The sequence below is a fragment of the Chrysochloris asiatica genome, unplaced genomic scaffold (assembly GCF_000296735.1).
Source record: "Chrysochloris asiatica unplaced genomic scaffold, ChrAsi1.0 scaffold00044, whole genome shotgun sequence".
Lineage (NCBI taxonomy): Eukaryota > Metazoa > Chordata > Mammalia > Afrosoricida > Chrysochloridae > Chrysochloris > Chrysochloris asiatica.
Window position 1 is genome coordinate 19,930,876 of NW_006408562.1, and position 17,564 is coordinate 19,948,439.

Consider the following 17,564-nt stretch of genomic DNA (forward strand, 5'->3'; position numbering starts at 1 on the left):
AGGTCATATTTTGGCTCTCATGGACTTGTTTTGATTTTCTTCAGCTTCAGTGTGAATTTGCATATAAGTAACTGATGGTCTGTTCCACGATCTGCCCCTGCCTTGTTTTCACTGATGATATGGAACTTATCCATCGTCTCTTTCCGCAGATGTAGTCAGTATGATTTCAATGTATTCTATCTGGTGAGGTACATGTGTATATTTGTCTCTTGTGCTGTCTAAAGAAGGTGTTTGAAATGAACAAATCATTGATTTTTGCAGAATTCTATAATGTAATCTCCAGCATCATTTCTATTTCCAAGGCCATATTTTCTAACTACTGATCCTTCCTCTTTGCTCCCAACCTTTGCATTCCAATCACCAGTAATGATCAATACATCTTGAGTGCATGTTTGATCAATTTCAGATTGAAGAAGTTGCTAGAATTCTTCTATTTTATCCTCATTGGCTTTAGTGGTTGGTGTGTAAATTTGAATAATAGTGGTATTAAGTGGGCTTCCCTGTAGGCACATGGATATTATCCTATCACAGACAGTGTTGTACCTCATGACTGATCTGGATATATTCTTTTTACAATGAATGCAAACCATTCCCTTCCAATTTGTCATTCCTGACATAGTATACCATGTGGTTGTCAGATTCAAAATGGCCAATACCAGTCCATTTCAGCTCACTAATGCCTAAAATATCGATGTTTATGCATTCCATTTCATTTTTGACGATTTCTAATTTTCCTAGATTCATACTTTGTACATTCCCTGTTCTGATTTTTAATGGATGTCTGCAGCTCTTCCTCTTCATTTTGACTTGTGCCCCATCAGCAAATGAAGGTTCGTGGGCTTTTCTACCATGAGTTTTACTCCATTTGGTCATCATGGTCAACTCTACTTTGAGGAGGCAACTCTTCCCCAGTCGCATTTTGAGTGCCTTTCAACCTGAAGGGCTCATTTTCTGGCACTATGTCTGACAGTGTTTCTGTGCTATTCATAAGGTTTTCAGTGACTAAAGATTTGGAAGTAGTTCGTCACTCCTTCTTCCTAGTCTGTCTTCGTCTGGGAGCTCATCTGAAACCTGTCTACCATGGGTGACCCTGCTGGTATTTAAAATACCAGTGGCATAGCTTCCAGAATCACAGCAACTGACAAGTCACCACAGTATGACAAACTGACAGACTAATGGTGGCCATTAGAGAGATGCAAATCAAAACAACAATGAGATATCATCTCACACCAGCAATAACAGCGATGTTCAAAAATGCAGAGGATAATAAACACTAGTGAGGATATCAAGTGAGTGGGACCTTCTGCATTGCTCGTGGGATTGCCAAATAGTCCAACCACTCTGGAAAGCAGTGTGGCGCTTTCTCAGAAAGCTGGAAATAGAAATACCATATGATCCAGCAATTCCTCTTCTTGGTAGTTACCCACAAGAAATATGAGCCATAACATGAGTAGATATATGCACACCAATGTTCATAGATTCACGATTCACAATAGCAAAATGATGGAGACAGCCTAAGTCCCAAAAGGAGAAATATTGTGTTAAGACCATTATTATAAAAGCTTAAGATACCCATACTAAAAAAAAAAAAATCTTAGTCGGTTACCAGGGAGTGGGAGGGAGGGGATGATGGAGCACAGGTTAGGCGACAGTCACATCATTGCTCGGGTGTTGGGGAGAACAGTACACAAGAAGTGGGAGGGGAATGGAAAAACAAGGTAGATCGGGGAACACTTAGGTAGTTTTGCATGGGCTAAATGGGACCAAGGTAAATAGTGATGTATGCTCAACCTTGAAACATCAGGGCTCCGTGATACAGGGATTGAGACATAGCCTGAATAGGTAAAAGAGGGGAAATAATGTTAAGATGCTTGACTGTCTTATGGATATTGGTTTCCTTTGCCTACTATTGTAAAATAGACACGTGAGTGGAATAGAAAGAAATGTCGGGAAACATGATCACAGAAAGCTTGTAAGCCCGTCTTCAGCCTCTAACTCATTAGAATACCTAAAAGGGGTTCTAGAACTTGCCCAGTAAAATAGGCTTCTTGCGGAGACTTTGTAGTATATAGGACCTTCAGTGGAATCCTGAACCCATCAAGAACCTTCTGTGGTGGGACAGTCCCACTAGAACGGACATGCAGACCAGCCCAGAGTGGCTAGAGGAACAGAAGATACTTCTTGAAAGAAAGACCAGTAGGAAAAAACAAAAATGCTGGTCTGTTTGGCTATTACAAGAACAAGCAAGCTGTTTGCTGGGAAGCCATCAAGGCAAGCAATCAAGTCCCTTCAGGACAATTGCCCCTTTAAGACTGAAACTCAAAGTGGACACACGAGCAGACATGTAAGCTTGCTGGCAACTGCATTGGTCTACATGTGAGTGGAAGTGGGGGACAGGCAACAATGAAGAAGTGGGCTGAGTTTGACCACAGTCCATTGACTCCTGTCGACCTTGAGATGAAACAGAGAAGAGAAAGGGCTGGTTGGTCTGAAGTTTGATGAGATAAGGGAATTCCTGAGCCCATGGACAATGACCTAACCATGGAAGACTGGAGCTGAGAGTGAAGCGTCTAGCTGATATGAAGTGGGGGGAATGCACAAGAGCGCCCAGACTTGCAGATAGTAACCATTTTATCTAGCTTCAATGGCTTGATGATCAGAACTTGAGTAGAGGAAGATTAAGAAATGTGATAAAGGAAGCAAGTGTAAATCGCTACAATTTGATCAACTATACTTAAGGATGTTGTAGATCAAAATACCAACTGAGAGGGAAGGAGTCTTCACATCAAGGACCAAACCTATCCCCTCTGTATACAGGGATTATAGGGATGGGCAACTTAGACATTGGCTACCTAAAATGGTGTGGTTATAAATGCACGAAATTGCTAACTTGCAAGTTTTCAAGAGAGAGTTTAGTTTCAGAGTGCGTGGAAGTTAGAATTCCCATAGAATAGTCTTAATGGGTCCTGGTGAAAGGGGATGGGGATATAAATCATTTGATTCCATAGTAATTGTTATCATGACTAATTGCTATTGTCACAGCTGTCAAGGTAGAAGTTGTGTGACAAAAAGGGAGAAGTAGTTAATCTTACAGTCAGGAACAGAGGACACTAGGACCATCAAGAGAGAAGAGCATAAGCAGAACTTGGGGCCCTAACCAGAGAAGCCGGACACCAGAGATGGAGGCAGAGTTGATGGCACGGAGAGAGTGAACAGCTGCAGACTCTAGACTTATGGAAAGAGAAAGGCTGTGTGCTGGCTGCCGGGAGGCAGGCTTGTAGAATGTGCCCTTTGGTTGTTTAAATGATTATATATTCCTGTGTGTTTTTGTGTACATGAAAAAAAGTAAAGCAGAGGAAATAGAAGCAAATACTATTACCTGATGATGCATGGAGGGGAGTGTAATTATTGCAATGAAACAAAATACAATAGGTTGAGTGCAAAGCCGGTATTATCCCATGTTAACTATTAGTCAGTAAAAAATAAAAACTTTTTAAAAAAGAAAACCAAGTATAAAACTTATTAGGCCAAGGCCTTACATTCCAGCCGCCCCTAGACTGTGCTCCTGAGCCAGTGGCAGCATACATGCAAAGAAGCAGTAGACTGTGGAAGCGCTGGGTGTCTGACTGAGAACTGCTTTGGCTAATCTGGGGTCGGCACAGGGCAGGGCGGGTAGTGACTGTTTTTGCTCTATGGGCTTTATTGGCCATATGGTCTCTGTTTCAACTACTCAACCCGTAGTTGTGGAGCAAAAGCAGCCACAAACAATACATGAATGGATGGACATGACTCTGTGCTAGTAACACAGTATTTGCACATACAGGGGTTGGTTGGATTTGTACTGTGAGCTGTAGATTTTTGACCCCCTAGCTGAAATAATATAAAGGCAAAGAATTATTACCGATATGCCAGCTGCCATTTAGTAGATTCCACTGATGACAACCCCGTTTGTGTCAGAGTAAGATTTTCTCCATAAAGTGTTCAACGGCTGGTTTTTTTTGGAAGCAGATTGCCAGACCTTTCTTCCGAGCTGCCTCTGGGTAGACTTGAGCTTCCAACCTTTTCCTTTAGTACCCAAGTGTGTTATCCTTTACACCACCTGGGGTCTGCTGACTTCTACTGTCTTGGGCTGTTCAATGGGGCATTCTTCACATTTCATTCTGTAAGATAGAGTAATTCCACTTTCAGTTTTTTGTTGATTTTGGCATTCTATTTATTTAAAAAATAAGGAAAGGGAAGTTTCTCCTTTGTTCCTTCCTTTGGAAGGGGTAAACATACAGCAGGAACTCAGGCCCAAGAATTAAAGGCAAAAATAAAAGACTCTCTTACCTTTCTTCTTGGTCCCCTGTCAGATTACCATATTTATATGACTTCCTCTGGAGTGATTGGATTTCATCAAAGGCTGAGCTACATAAACCAGGTGGCCATGCTAATGACCATCTAGGGACCTTTTATGAGAGCATATGTATCTCTTACCAGGAATGACGGCTGTCCAGAGCTGGGAAAGTCTGTGCAGGTCAGAGAAACGGATGAATGTTTAAAAAGCTGTTACCAATTTCTGTAATCTTGGTGGTGTTTCTTGATCTCCTTTACCATGAAATCCTGGTATGCATATAAGGAACAGATGGAGTAGTTAAAGAGTAATGATAACCAGAGTTTCTCTTACTACGGGGCTAAAGTACATAGCTACAAAAGAATAGTAAACAAGGATCTCTTTATTGTAGGTGTCTGGTTGTTGGATTTATCCAGGCATGTTTATTATGAAGATTTTCAAACATTTGATTGGGCCAGCACAGCAGCTGTAGTAAATTCTTGGTTGTTGGAGAGCAGCTTTCACTTTGATAGTTACTGATGGGACTTTTGGTCTTGTTGATGACTTATGCTGGATCATGGAACCTTTGAACCACACTGGGCTTTTGGACATAAAGCACCCAAACTTCCCGTTCTCTTTTCTCTCATTTTCTCTGACAGTCACCAAAGGAGGTTTTCTAACATTCAGGTGTTTTGACTTGGGGACTTTATGACTGGGATATTTCTAAATAAGAAAGAATATGAAGAAAAATGTTTTTCTGTGCAACGCATTGTTGCTTCAGCTCTCTGCCACACACTTGACAATGACAACAGCCTAGAAGATGTAGTCGATCTCTGTACCATTTGCAGAAATAAATCCTCAGAGCATTTGGGTTCTTCTGGATTTTGAATGAACTAAACATTTTTGGGGCTGGATCTGTGGAAATGCTGTTCCATCCTTCTGTTGCAGAATGCCTTTCCCTGGGGGTTTGAAGGTGCTAAAGAGCCACATGGGGAAATATCTTGGACCTGCTTTTTGTGTTGCAGTGAAGTAATTGGTATTCTTGTAGGGAGCTGGCCAGTCTTCAGAGGGTCCTGCTGCAATTCACGGCCATCAGCGACTTCTTGTTGTTGAGAGCCATTGAGTCCTTTGACTCACAGCAACCCTGCAGAAGGTTTCCAGGGAGCGTCTGGTGGGTTTGAACCACCAACCTGTGGTTAGCAGTGCAGTGCTGATCCCCCAGTGCCGTACCAGGACTCCCTACCTTTTCTCCTTTGGTAAGGAGATCCATGGACCATGTTGGGACCCTTTGCCCTTCTGTAAAAAGTCTGTTTTCCTTTTTTTGCAATAAGTATGGAGAATACTACCTGTCTCCTCTACCAGGGGTGAATGGCCCAACAAGGAAGGTAAACACGGGATTACTTGTGCTTACCTGTGAGTCTGAAGTAAATAATCCATGTTCTTTGATACAATGAGAAACTTGTGAAACTACTCAGTACAAATTCTTAAGTAAGCACAGGTAAGCCCGTGGTGAAAAATGGGAAGCTTCACCATGGATTAGTAAATAAGCATGGATAAACTTGTACTTGCCTTGCTTACTGGGTATTCCATCCCTCTCGGGGATAGTAAACAGGAAAAGAGGCTTCGGTCCTATTGGAGGGTGCTGGGAGAGGGCAGCTGACAGCTGAATTTGTGAGGTGGGGAGAAAATGTGAAATTGCTCACTGCTAATTGCTCTCTTTGTTGGTCTTTCTTATTGGGCAATCAGCCCTGCTCTTTACTTTCAGAATGAAAGGTGTGCTGCTGAGTGTTCCCCGATACAGCAGGGGGCTGAATGCCTATGATGGTTTTGGTGGGTAGAGAGTTCAGGAAGAATATACATTTTAAAATTGTGCCCATATCCAGGTATCCAAGTTCTGTCCTAAACCATAATGAAGATTTGGCTCTTCCTCCTGTATTGACTTTCAATAATGTTTATATCCTCACAGGGGGAATGTGTGAGTGAACACGAATGACTGATTGGCCTATTCAGCAGACATTGTTAGTTGCCATGGATTCAGCCTCATGCACAACAGAATGAAACATTCCCTAGACCTGTGCCGTCCCCACGTTTATTTGTGGATTGGACCTTGTGATCCCACAGTGTTTCCTTGGCTGGTTTTCAGAAGTAGATTGCCAGCTCTTTCTTCTTAGTCTGCCTTAGTCTGGAAGTTCTCCTGAGACTTGCAGGCCTTGCTGATAGATAGGCAGTAGGTGTGCCTGAGATGCGAGGCCACCTGAGTGAGGATGCCACCTCTGACCCACCATTGCCTCATATCTGACAAGTGCTCACTAGGTTTTGCTTCACTGGGAACAAGGCATCTTATGATTAGCCCCCAAATTCTGAATCATTGTATTCAATATTTATTTAATTCATTCAATTAGGCCACTGCAGGACATTCAATAAAATAGAACCAAGCTAGAATAGTATTGTAAGGAGCTCTGGTAGCGTAGTGCTTAAGAATCGGGCTGCAAACCTTAAGGTCAGCGGTTCGAAACTACCAGACGCTCCGCGGGAGAAAGATGAGGGTTTCTACTTCCGTAAAGATTTACACCCTTGGGAACCCTGTACAGGGTCGCTATGGGTCGGAACCGACTCGACGGCACTTAACAACAACAACAACAACAGAATAGTATTGTAATAATAGGAATGGGCAGAGACTCTGAATAGATGCATAGACACTTCTTCAAAGACTTGATACAAATGGCCAATAAGCACATAAAAAGATGCTCAACATTGTTAGTCCCAAACCACAAATCAAATACCAGTGTGTACTCATTGCCGCTGCATGCCGCCCAGCTGGTGCCAACTCATAGCGACCCTGTACAGGGTTTCTTTCTCCCACGGAGCGGTTGGTGGATTTGAACTGCTGATCTTGCAGTTAGCAGCCCAACACGTAACCCACCATGCTACCAGGGTTCCTTTTGTACTCAGTGGTGTGGTGGTGGTTATGTGCCGTGGAGTCGGTTCTGACTCGTAGGGGCACTGTACAGGGTTTCCGAGGCTGTAAATCCTTACAGGAGCAGAAAGCTTCATCTTTCTCCTGCGGAACAGCTGGTAGTTTTGAACTGCTGACCTTGCAGTTTGCAGCCCGATTCGTAACCACTACGCTACCAGAGCTCCTTTTGTACTCAGTAGGATGGCTATAATGAAAACAACAGACAGTAAGTGTTGGTGGGGATCTGGAGAAATCAGGACAACCATACAATGCTGGTGTGACTGTAAAATGAGGGGGCCAGTTCATTAAAACGATAAGCAAAGAGTTGTCATGTGACCCAACAATTCTACTCCTGGACATATGCCCACAAAAAACTTGTGCATTAATGTTCACAGCAGCCTTATTCATTGCAGCCCAAAAGTGGACCTAATCCAAATATCCATGATTTGATGAACAGATATATATGAGGACAAGTCAAAAATTATCCACAGCCCAGTTATATTAAAACACCCATCCAAACGTCCATGACTGATGACAACACTGAGCATGCTCGCGAAATGATTCTCTTGAATAGACGACTGACAGTGGGTTATGTGGCAAAGCATTTTCAGAAGAACCATGGCTCTGCCTATGAAATTACCCATGACAGACTTGGTTATTGAAAAGTGTGTGAGATGGGTACCAAAACAGCTCACAGAAGAGCATGAAAAAGAAGTGTTTGGACCGATACTTAAAGGAAAGCCAAAATTTCTTTAAAAAAAAAAAAAAAAAAATTGTTACTTGTGACGAGACATGGATTCATCACTACGAGCCTGAGAGTAAACGGCAGATTATGGAATGGAAACATCCTCAATCGCTGACCAAGAAAAAGTCCAAAAGCAACCATCAGCTGGAAAGTTTCTCCATTTTTTGTGATTTTGCTTATTGGTCCAGTTGTGTCGAGCTTTATTTTCTTTATGGTAAGGTAAAATTGATATTGAAGACTCTAATCATCCGAGAAAAGATTGAAGTTGTCAAGGACTTCATTCTTCTTGGACCAACTATCAACATTCATGGAAGCAGAAGTCAAGAGATCAAACGACGTATTGCATTGGGCAAATCTGCTGCACAAGACCTTTCTAAAATGTTGAAGATCAAAGATGTCAGCTTGAGGACTAAGGTGCTCCTAACCCAAGCCATGGTATTTTCAGTAACCTGGACCATGAATAAGGAAGACCATAGAAGAATTGATGCTTTTGAGTTATGGTGTTGGAGGAGAATATTGAAAGTGCCATGGGCTGCCCATAGAACCAATAGATCTGTTTTGGAAGAAGTGCAGCCAGAGTGCTCCACGGAGGCCAAGATGGTCAAACTTCATCTCTCATACTTTGGACATATTGTCAGGAGGGACGCGTTGCTGGAGAAGGACATCATGTTTGCTAAGGTGGAGGGGCAGAGAAAGAGATTTAAGACCCCCAACAAGATGGATTGGCCAAGTGGCAGCACTGATGGACTCAAGAGTGGCAACAGTAGTGAGGTTGGCCCTGGATCGGGCAGTGTTTCATTCTGCTGTGCACAAGGTCGCTAAGAGTCAGCACCGACTCGATGGCACCTAACAACAACAATAACAGCCTTCCCGCGGAAACTCTGTCATGTCACTGTGAGTCAGACCTGACTGGTCAGCACACCACATCAACAAGGCTTTGATCATCAAGTCTTCTTCATTTTCAGCTAGCCAGGTTGTATCATCTCCATGTTGTTGTTGTTAAGTGCCGTTGAGTCGGGTCCGACCCATAGCGACCCTGTACAGGATTTCCGAGGGTGTAAATCTTTACGGGAGTAGAAAGCCTCATCTTTCTCCCGCGGAGCAGCTGGTAGTTTCGAACTGCTGACCTTAAGGTTCGCAGCCCGATTCGTAACCACTACGCTACCAGAGCTCCTTATCATAGGTTAATGAGTCTTTCTCCAACCCTGATGCCGCATTCTTGTTCCTATATTGACTAAGTATGGTGAAAGGCTATAACCCTAGCACACATTTCTCCTGATTTGAAACCATTCAGTATCCCCTTGTTCTGTTCTATTGAGAAGTGTTCTGAAATTCTCATTCTTTCCAAAGTTACTTGTTATTTGTTATGACTCCCAATGTCAAATGCTTTGCTGAGTCAGCAAAACATGGGTACATACCTAGGCAGTATTCTCTAACTGCAACCATTTTTTGAATACAAAATTTAATTTTCATGTTATGTTAATAATACTGTTCAGTAATTTCTGCATTCTATTGGATAGTCTCTTTTTTCTTTTTTTGCAGTGGCCACAAATACAGGTCTCTTTCGATGACTGGCCAGGACTAATTAACACTTTCAGTGTTAGTTTATTGAAACATTTCAGTTAGTATTTCATCAATTCCCGGAACCCTGTTTTTGTTCATTGTAGCTTGGAATTCTTCCTTCTATGCCATTGCTTCTCCTAAAATTGTTAAACATTGACAATTCTTTTTGGTACAGTGACCCTGTGCAACCCTTCAGACTTCTCTTTTGCTTCCCTTCCATTCAATATTTTGCCCATAGAATTTTCCAGCATTCAAGCTGAGGCTGGCATTTTTTCTTCAGTTCTTTCAGTTTAAGAAATGCCAAATGTGTTCTTCCCTTTTGATTTTCAAACACATTTCATTATCATTCTTGATTTTGTCTTTTTGAACTCCCGACATTTCATTATATACTTTGTCTTCTTGAGGTGCCTTTTGAAATTTTCTTTTCAGTTCTGTTGCTCGATCATTTCTTCCATTCACTTTAGCTACTACATTCAAGAGCCAGTTTCAATCTTTTCTGATGTCCATTTTGGTCTTTCCTTTCTTTCTTGCCCTTTTAATGAACTTTTATTTCCTTCATGTATGATGTTCTTGATAGCATCCCAGAACTTGCCTGGTCTTCAGTTATTAGTGTTCAGTGCATCAAGTCTATTCTTGCTATGGTCTCTAAATTCAAGGTCATTTTCTTTAGCTTAAACTTACATATTAGCAGTTGATGGCTTGTTCCACAGTTGGCACCTGGTGTAGTTTTGACTGATGAAATTGATTTTTCCCACTGATGTAATCTATTTGATTCCTGTGTACTGCATTTGGTGAGGCCCATGCGTCTAACCCCATGTGGCATTATAGAATTAGCACTGGACTTTGAACCACAAGGTTGGCAGTTCAAACCTACCAGCTGATCATTGGAGACCCTATAGGGTTGCTGTGACTCAAAACCAACCTGACAGCACTTAAAAACAACAACGACTTGTTGTTGAGAAAGGTATTTGCAATGAATAAGTTAATGGGTGCACAGACTTCTATCATGTGATCTCCAGTGTGGTGTCTATCACCAAAGCCAAATTTTCCAAATAGTTATCCTTCTTTGTTTCCACATTCACATTCTAATCACCAGTACTTATCATGGCATGGTGAATGCGTAGTTCATCATTTTCAAAAGTTCACAAAAGTCTCTGACTTCATCTTTGCCGTTAGTCATTTGTGTATAAATGTGAGTAATAACCACATGAAGTAATTTTCCTATTGCTATTATCCCAACACTGGCAGTGTGGTCCACCAGGACACATTCTAGCATAGACTTATTAATGATGAGCACTGACTGGAGGCGCTCCATAATTGGCCCCATTCCAAGGAGAGCAGACCCAACGGAATACGAAAGTCATCAGACAATACCATTAAGAGCTCCTACAAGGGAAATGTCAACATCCAAAAACAGCTACAAAGGTTTAATTGACAGAGAACTGCCAAAGGTTCAAGCTGGTTTCCGATGAGGATGTGGAATGAGGGTTATCATTGCTGATGTCAGATGGCTCTTCGCTGAAAGCAGAGAATACCAGAAAGATGCTTACCTGTGCTTTATTGACTGGCAGTCTTCTGGGGTTAGTGGTGGGGAGTTGTTGTGAAGTGCTGAGTCAGTTCCAATTCATATGGACCCTATATAGGGTTCCTGAGGAGCAGCTGGTGGGTTTGAACTGCCTACCTTGTGATTTTGAGTCCAGTGCTGATCTACAGCACTACACTACCATAAAAACTCCAGAACAGTAAGTGACTAAAGAAAAGGTGAGGGGTTAAAACCAAGCTGATTGAAAAGATGGATGGGAACATAAAGTGAACTCTATTCTGTTATTAACCTTTCTTGACGGGGCATCTGATCTGATACATACTGTGTTGTTTCTGTCTCTCTGTTGGATTGTTTGCCTCTTTGTTTTATCTAGCTTCCAGCTGTGCGAAAGCACCTCACAGAACCTACAGTCTCTGGCACAGAATCATCAATCCCAGATAAACTGGACAGGATTTCCCGTATACTTACTGCTACACACAGGGTGCTACCCACCTCAGACATCCTGCACCGTGTGTATTAAACCTCAGTCTGCTTCTCATTGCTTGGAGCCACAGACCAATAGGTTCTCTCAGCTGTAGTTTCATGTCGTCTCTTGTCTCCAGGTGGGAATTCCCTGGAATTACTTCAGCTGAGAAAGGGAATCCACTCCAGAGGCCAGGAGCTCATTCCAGTTCCTCTCCACTCTGTGAACCAATTGTAGCCATGTCGACTCCAAGTCACAAGGACCTCCACGGGTGTCAAAGGACAACTGCAATTATGTGACTTCCCGTGGCTGATGTTTTAAAAGTTCATTTCCAGGCTTTTCTTCTGTAGTGCTTCTGGGTGGACTCGAACCTCTAACTTTTCAGTTTGCAGACAAGCACCTCACCTGTTTACACCACCTCAGGACTCCTAAGCACCTCTTACAACATCTGTGTTCAAGTCTCTGTCCCAGTTCAGCTTGAGAGGAGTCGTTCTTGCCAGGTCCCTTGGTGGCCACTCGGGACAAGCATGAAATTGCCCTTCCCCCCTCATGGAGACACTTGGTATTGATCATCTCTGCTCATTCGGAAGCTTACTGCTATACTCAAATGGATCCCTGTCTTGACTTTGCTTGTACAACATAGAAAATATGAAACCCAAGAGCGGTCCGTGGCAGTGTTTTCTAATGTTCTTTCTGTGCCTGCAGGCTACTATGGGTATCAGGACCCTCCTCCACGTGGCACACCAGGCTACTACCAAGATGCACCCTGGAACTATGATGCATACACAGCGGGGCTGAGTGAAGAGGAACAGCTGGAGAGGGCATTAAGAGCCAGTCTCTGGGACCGAGGTAGGAGTCTTAAGCCTTCATGTATTTTAAAACGTACCTCCCATGGGGAGATGGTCTTTAAAAAGGACTCTGTATAGTAAGTGAAGCTTTAAAGCCTTTATAAAAAGGATATGCAGATGAAAGAGTGTGTGTGTGGATTGTGATGACAAAGAATGGGTGTGATGCCATTTTCCCAGCACCCTAGGCTAATAAGGTGCCAGACGGGGATGTATTGTTAAAGTGGCTCTTTTTATAGACGTGCTTTGACATTAAAGTCAACCTTCCAAACAAAACAACTCAGAACAGTAATTTTTAAGTGCAGGAAAATAGGTGTTTCCACTGGAATCCGTAGCTGTAACACAGACTGCATGTCACTGTGTGTATCAGAGTGTGGCCCACAAACCACCTCCCTCAGAATCACATGGACAGCTCTGAAGTCCCACTCAGGGTTTACCAAACCCAAACCAAATACTGTTCTATGGAAAAAAAGACTGAAAATTATAAAGACCTTTCAAATGTCTTTTTGGATTCCCAAAGTTAGTAAGACTACGACTACTACAAAAACCTTCAAAGAAAATGCACTTGTTGTTAATATAAACAATTTGTAAAGCAGCTTGTTTTGCTTGAGCCCAGGACTATAAATACACGTCTAGAAGTATATTTATGTCAGTTACCTTGAAATAGTTTCATATGTTCTTGAATACGTTCATCACAAAACTATGTGAATTTGCCCATCTCTCCTTTTAATTCTTTCCATTTTTGCCACATGCATTTTGAAGCTCTGTTGTTAGTTAGCTCCATACAGATTGATGACTTATCTTTTTAGAGAATGAAATTTCTTATCATAATGGCAAGTTTTTATCCCTGGTAATATTTTGTGTCCCAAAGTCTGCATTGTGTGATATTAACATAGGTACTCTAGTTGTATTTTGAGTCCTGGTGTGGCGCTGTAGGATAAGCACTCGACCTCAACGTCGGTTTGAACTGCAAGGTCAGTAGTTCAAACTCACCAGCAGCTCCTCAGAAACCTTATACAGGGTCACCAGGAGTCGGAACCGACTCAACAGCACTTAACAACAAGTTGTATTTTATTAGGCATTGCAGGGTATTTGTGGCTTTATATTTAAAGTAGAATTCTTATAAACAACATATAATTGGGTCATCCTTTTAAATGAGAGTTCTCCAATTCTTGTACTTGTGTTTTTTCTTTCTTTCCACACAAGCGCAGCATTGTTTTTCTTACCCTGTCTCTCCATTCACTGAGTCTGTCTGTGGCTGGATCAAGTTTACTGATGACTGACCGACTTCATTGCCTCTGGGACTTCTCTTCTAGTTTCCATTTGATTCTAATAGATTTTGTGTCTTCCCTTACTTCTCTTATCTTGCACATTCATTTCTATTCAAGCCTTTACTAGTGTAAGTTGTAGCTATACCTTTCCTATCCGTTAGCTCTAGCTTCTGCATAATGTTTGTGCCGGATTCTGACTGTGTTATTGTTGCTTGTTCATATGCCTCATAATATTTTGTTCTAAACTGGACATCTGTGTTGACCAGTAAGGCTTAAGATAAGGAGATTTTATGCCTGGAAATAGACACATCTTTCCTTCTGCTAGACCTTCAGTGTACACGTTTCAGTCAATATAGTCAGAAATTGGGCTCTTTGGGGGATTTGTTGTGGTGTTCAGTACACCGTCAGTCTCAACCCACCCTAGGGTAGGGCAGGGGCTGTTTTGATGTTCTTAATGTCTACTATAGTGGTTACGAGTTGGGCTGCTAACCATAAGGTCAGCAGTGTGAAACTACCAGCTGTTTCATGGGAGAAAGATGAGGCTTTCTGCTCCCGTAAAGATTTACAGCCTCGGAAAGCCTATTCCAGGTGGGCACACTGCCAACACTGCCACTGTCTGCTTGCTCTTCAACTTCAGGTTTGTGTTTTGGGTTAGGACTTGGAGAGAATCTTCCTGCACTATTCTGTCCCTCTCTCAGCACTTTAGAAGCTGTTATGTGTTACTCTATGTCTTTCTCTTTCTGAAGGGGAGCTTCTCCCCGGCAGTTGTTACTCAGGAGCAGCAGGGTACTAGGATCTGGACAGGTTTCATACCTTTTCTGCAGTGCTTACTCTTCTTTCTCTCAGGATGCACCAAAAAGATGCTCGGCCTGGACTCAGCCCAATCTCTTTGGTGAGAGCCAGGTGAGGTCTTGAGAAGAACCTTCAAGTGGGTGTAAATTCCTCTTTTATCTACATCACCTGGGAGTGTGTTGGTCTCTTGCTATCCTCTCCTCAGCCTTTATCAGTTTAACGATTTTGGCGAAATTCTTTTTCCTGGTGTCTAGAAATCCTGATATGGCACTGTGGGATAAATCACTGGACCGCATGGTCAGTTTGAACAGCAAGGTGAGCGGTTCAAACTCACCAACCGCTCCTTGGAAACACTATACAGTGTCACTGTGAGTCAGAACCAACTCAACGGCACTTAACAACAACAACAACAACAGAAAACTATCCCAGGTAACCATGTCTCCTTGCAGGCAAATGCCATGCGTTAGATTTCAGTTTTGTTGGTCACCCCACTCTCTCAGCTTTCCAGGTGTTCACTGTTAGCAGCTTTCCACATCCCTAGCGGAAGCAGGAAGCATTCCTTCCTTTCACCTGAGCCTCTCATTCCTTGTGCGCCTGCTGTCTGTTAGCCGAGGCTATGTGCCAGGTAAAGCTGCAGATCTGTCCTGGCATGTGGCGTCCCTGGCGCTTCTCATAGAGTCTTCTGAAAGGCAAGTGGCCATAACCACACTTTGGCTCTCTTGTGAAAATCAAGTCAGGCTGTCATCCCCAGCCCACGCCGTCCGGTTGGGGTTGCTGTTCAGCCATATGTGAGAGTCAAGTGGAATGTACTCCAGACGTCTTGGCTTGAGAGTGAGCCTCACTGTTGCTTTGTAACATCGTCAAGGAAGTCAAATCAGGAAAACATTGTCTAGGTCCTAAATTAACATCTAGTGCTTTTGTTAACAGATCATTTAACAATGTGTTTGAATTCTGTTTAAGAGCATCATGTATTCATCAAGGTCAATTTATGGTGCATTTTAAATGGAAAAAAAAAAAAAAAATTATTTCTAACCAGTACATTTCTCTTTTCCCTGAAACCATATTAAGGTATACAGAGATTCCTTTGTGTTGTTTCGTAATCATGTGGGCATTTTTGAGGGAACTGGAATAAACTACACTCACGTTCTTTTAACCTTTCATGTTGTTGTTGTTAGGGGCCGTCAGTCGGTTCTGACTCATAGTCACGCTCTACACAACAGAGTGAAACACTGCCCGGTCCTGCACCATCCTCACAATTGTTGTGTTTGAGCCATTGTTGTTGGCACCGTATCAGTCCATCTCACTCAGGTCTGCCTTTTCTTTGCTGACTGTCCACTTTACCAAGCGTGATGTTCTTCTCCGGGGATCGGTCCCTTGCTGCAACATGTCCAAAGTATAAATGACGAAGTCTGGCTGCCCTTGCTTCTAAGGAGCATCCTGGCTATACTTCTTCCAAGACAGATTTGTTTTTCCTTCTGTCAGCCTCTTGGTACTTTCAATATTCTTCGCCAACACCATAATTCGAATGTATGGATTCCTCTATGGTTTTACTTAATCATTGTCCAACATTCAAATGCATATGAAGCAATTGAAAATACCATGGTTTGAGTTAATCCACAATTTGACGTCCTTGCTCTTGAACACTTAAAAGAGGTCTTTTACAGCAGGTTTTTCCAATGCAATACGTCATTTGATTTCTTGACTGCTGCATTCATGGCCAGAGTGTGATTCAAAGGAAAAGGGGCGAAAGGACAGTTAAGTGTCTGTGTGTCTGTCCTCCAATGTCCCGTAACTAAGCTGGCGTGCAGTGAGTCACTGGATCCCATCAGAACATTGTTTTGTTATTTTTTTATAACAAGGTTGTTGAATTAGCTGCTCTTCAAAGTCCTTTCCAATTCCATTATTCTTTGGTAATGAACTGTGGAGGAGGGTGTAGCTGGATAAGATGGGGATTTAGAGAAATTTCAGGAATACTGGGGAATGTTTGACATATAGGGTTCAGGGGTTATGGATCAAAGATCAATTCTGGAAGATCACATCACACAACTGTGTAAAGTAGATCTAAATTGATGATGACATGAATTAGGTGGTGGTATCTTTTTAGTTTCATGATTATATGAGCCTTCTTTGGTCCAATGGAGTCATAAATGAAGTGGGCAGTTTTTCACACAAGCAGATAGATGCTCACTGCTGGACTGCTGGCTTAGCTGGACTATCGCAGGTCACGACAGAGGTGCATAGCTAACTCAGTGTGGCCACTTCACTCTTCTTTCTCCCTCGCCCTTTTTTTTAAATTTTTTTTTTTAAGTTGAAAAAAATCCTTGGCTTTGGATGACTGGTTTTTGCTTGCTAGCCTATATATTGGAGTTATTCATTGCAGTGAGCAAAGTTTGGTATTCAAGGTTCTGTCTAGATATGAAACTGCATGTAAAGAACTATAAATACATGTTTAAAATTCTGTCTGTGAATCATCATGTGAATATCCTGGTCTTAGAAGAAAAATATTCAAATGAGTGGACCAGAATTGTGTGTAGGTTTCTATTTCAAGGAGAAAGCTTTGCAATATTAACTATAACCCAGTCATTGCTAAGAAAAAGAAAACAAAGATAACATAAAACTTCAATACATTTGGGAAGTGGATATTAATATTGTACATGAATTAATTTCGTTTCTTCTTTGATGTAGTCCTGCTATTACTGTTTGTTGAAAGCATTATTCAGATGCTATTGCTTTAGTGAACAAAGCATAAACAAAATTCTAATGAATTGGTAATACCCACCCATACCATCTTCCAGAACATGAACACAAGTTTTGGGGTCACCAAATCTTACTTAGGGAGCGCAGTGATTCCACAGGATGAGCACAGGACTGCGAACCACAAGGTGGATGGTTAGAGCTCACCAGCTGCTCCTCAGAGGAAAGGTGGGGCTTTCTGCTCCTGCAAATTAAAAAAAAGTCTCAGTTGGAACAGACTTGACAGCAGTTAACAACAACAACAAATCATGCTTACTGATTTTAGAAGTACAGATTTTAGAGCACCACGCACACTCACCATGTTGCTCAGAGTCCGTATT

General features: G+C 42.2%; 1 protein-coding gene across 1 annotated transcript in view; it reads left to right on the forward strand.

Annotated features, from left to right (window-relative positions):
• RHBDD1 (rhomboid domain containing 1) overlaps positions 1–17,564 on the forward strand; it is a 116,154-nt gene that overhangs the window by 47,544 nt on the left and 51,046 nt on the right. Inside the window, exon 5 of the mRNA XM_006861930.1 lies at positions 12,288–12,431. Coding sequence (XP_006861992.1) covers positions 12,288–12,431 — 144 coding nt within the window. The remainder of the gene's footprint in view (positions 1–12,287; positions 12,432–17,564) is intronic.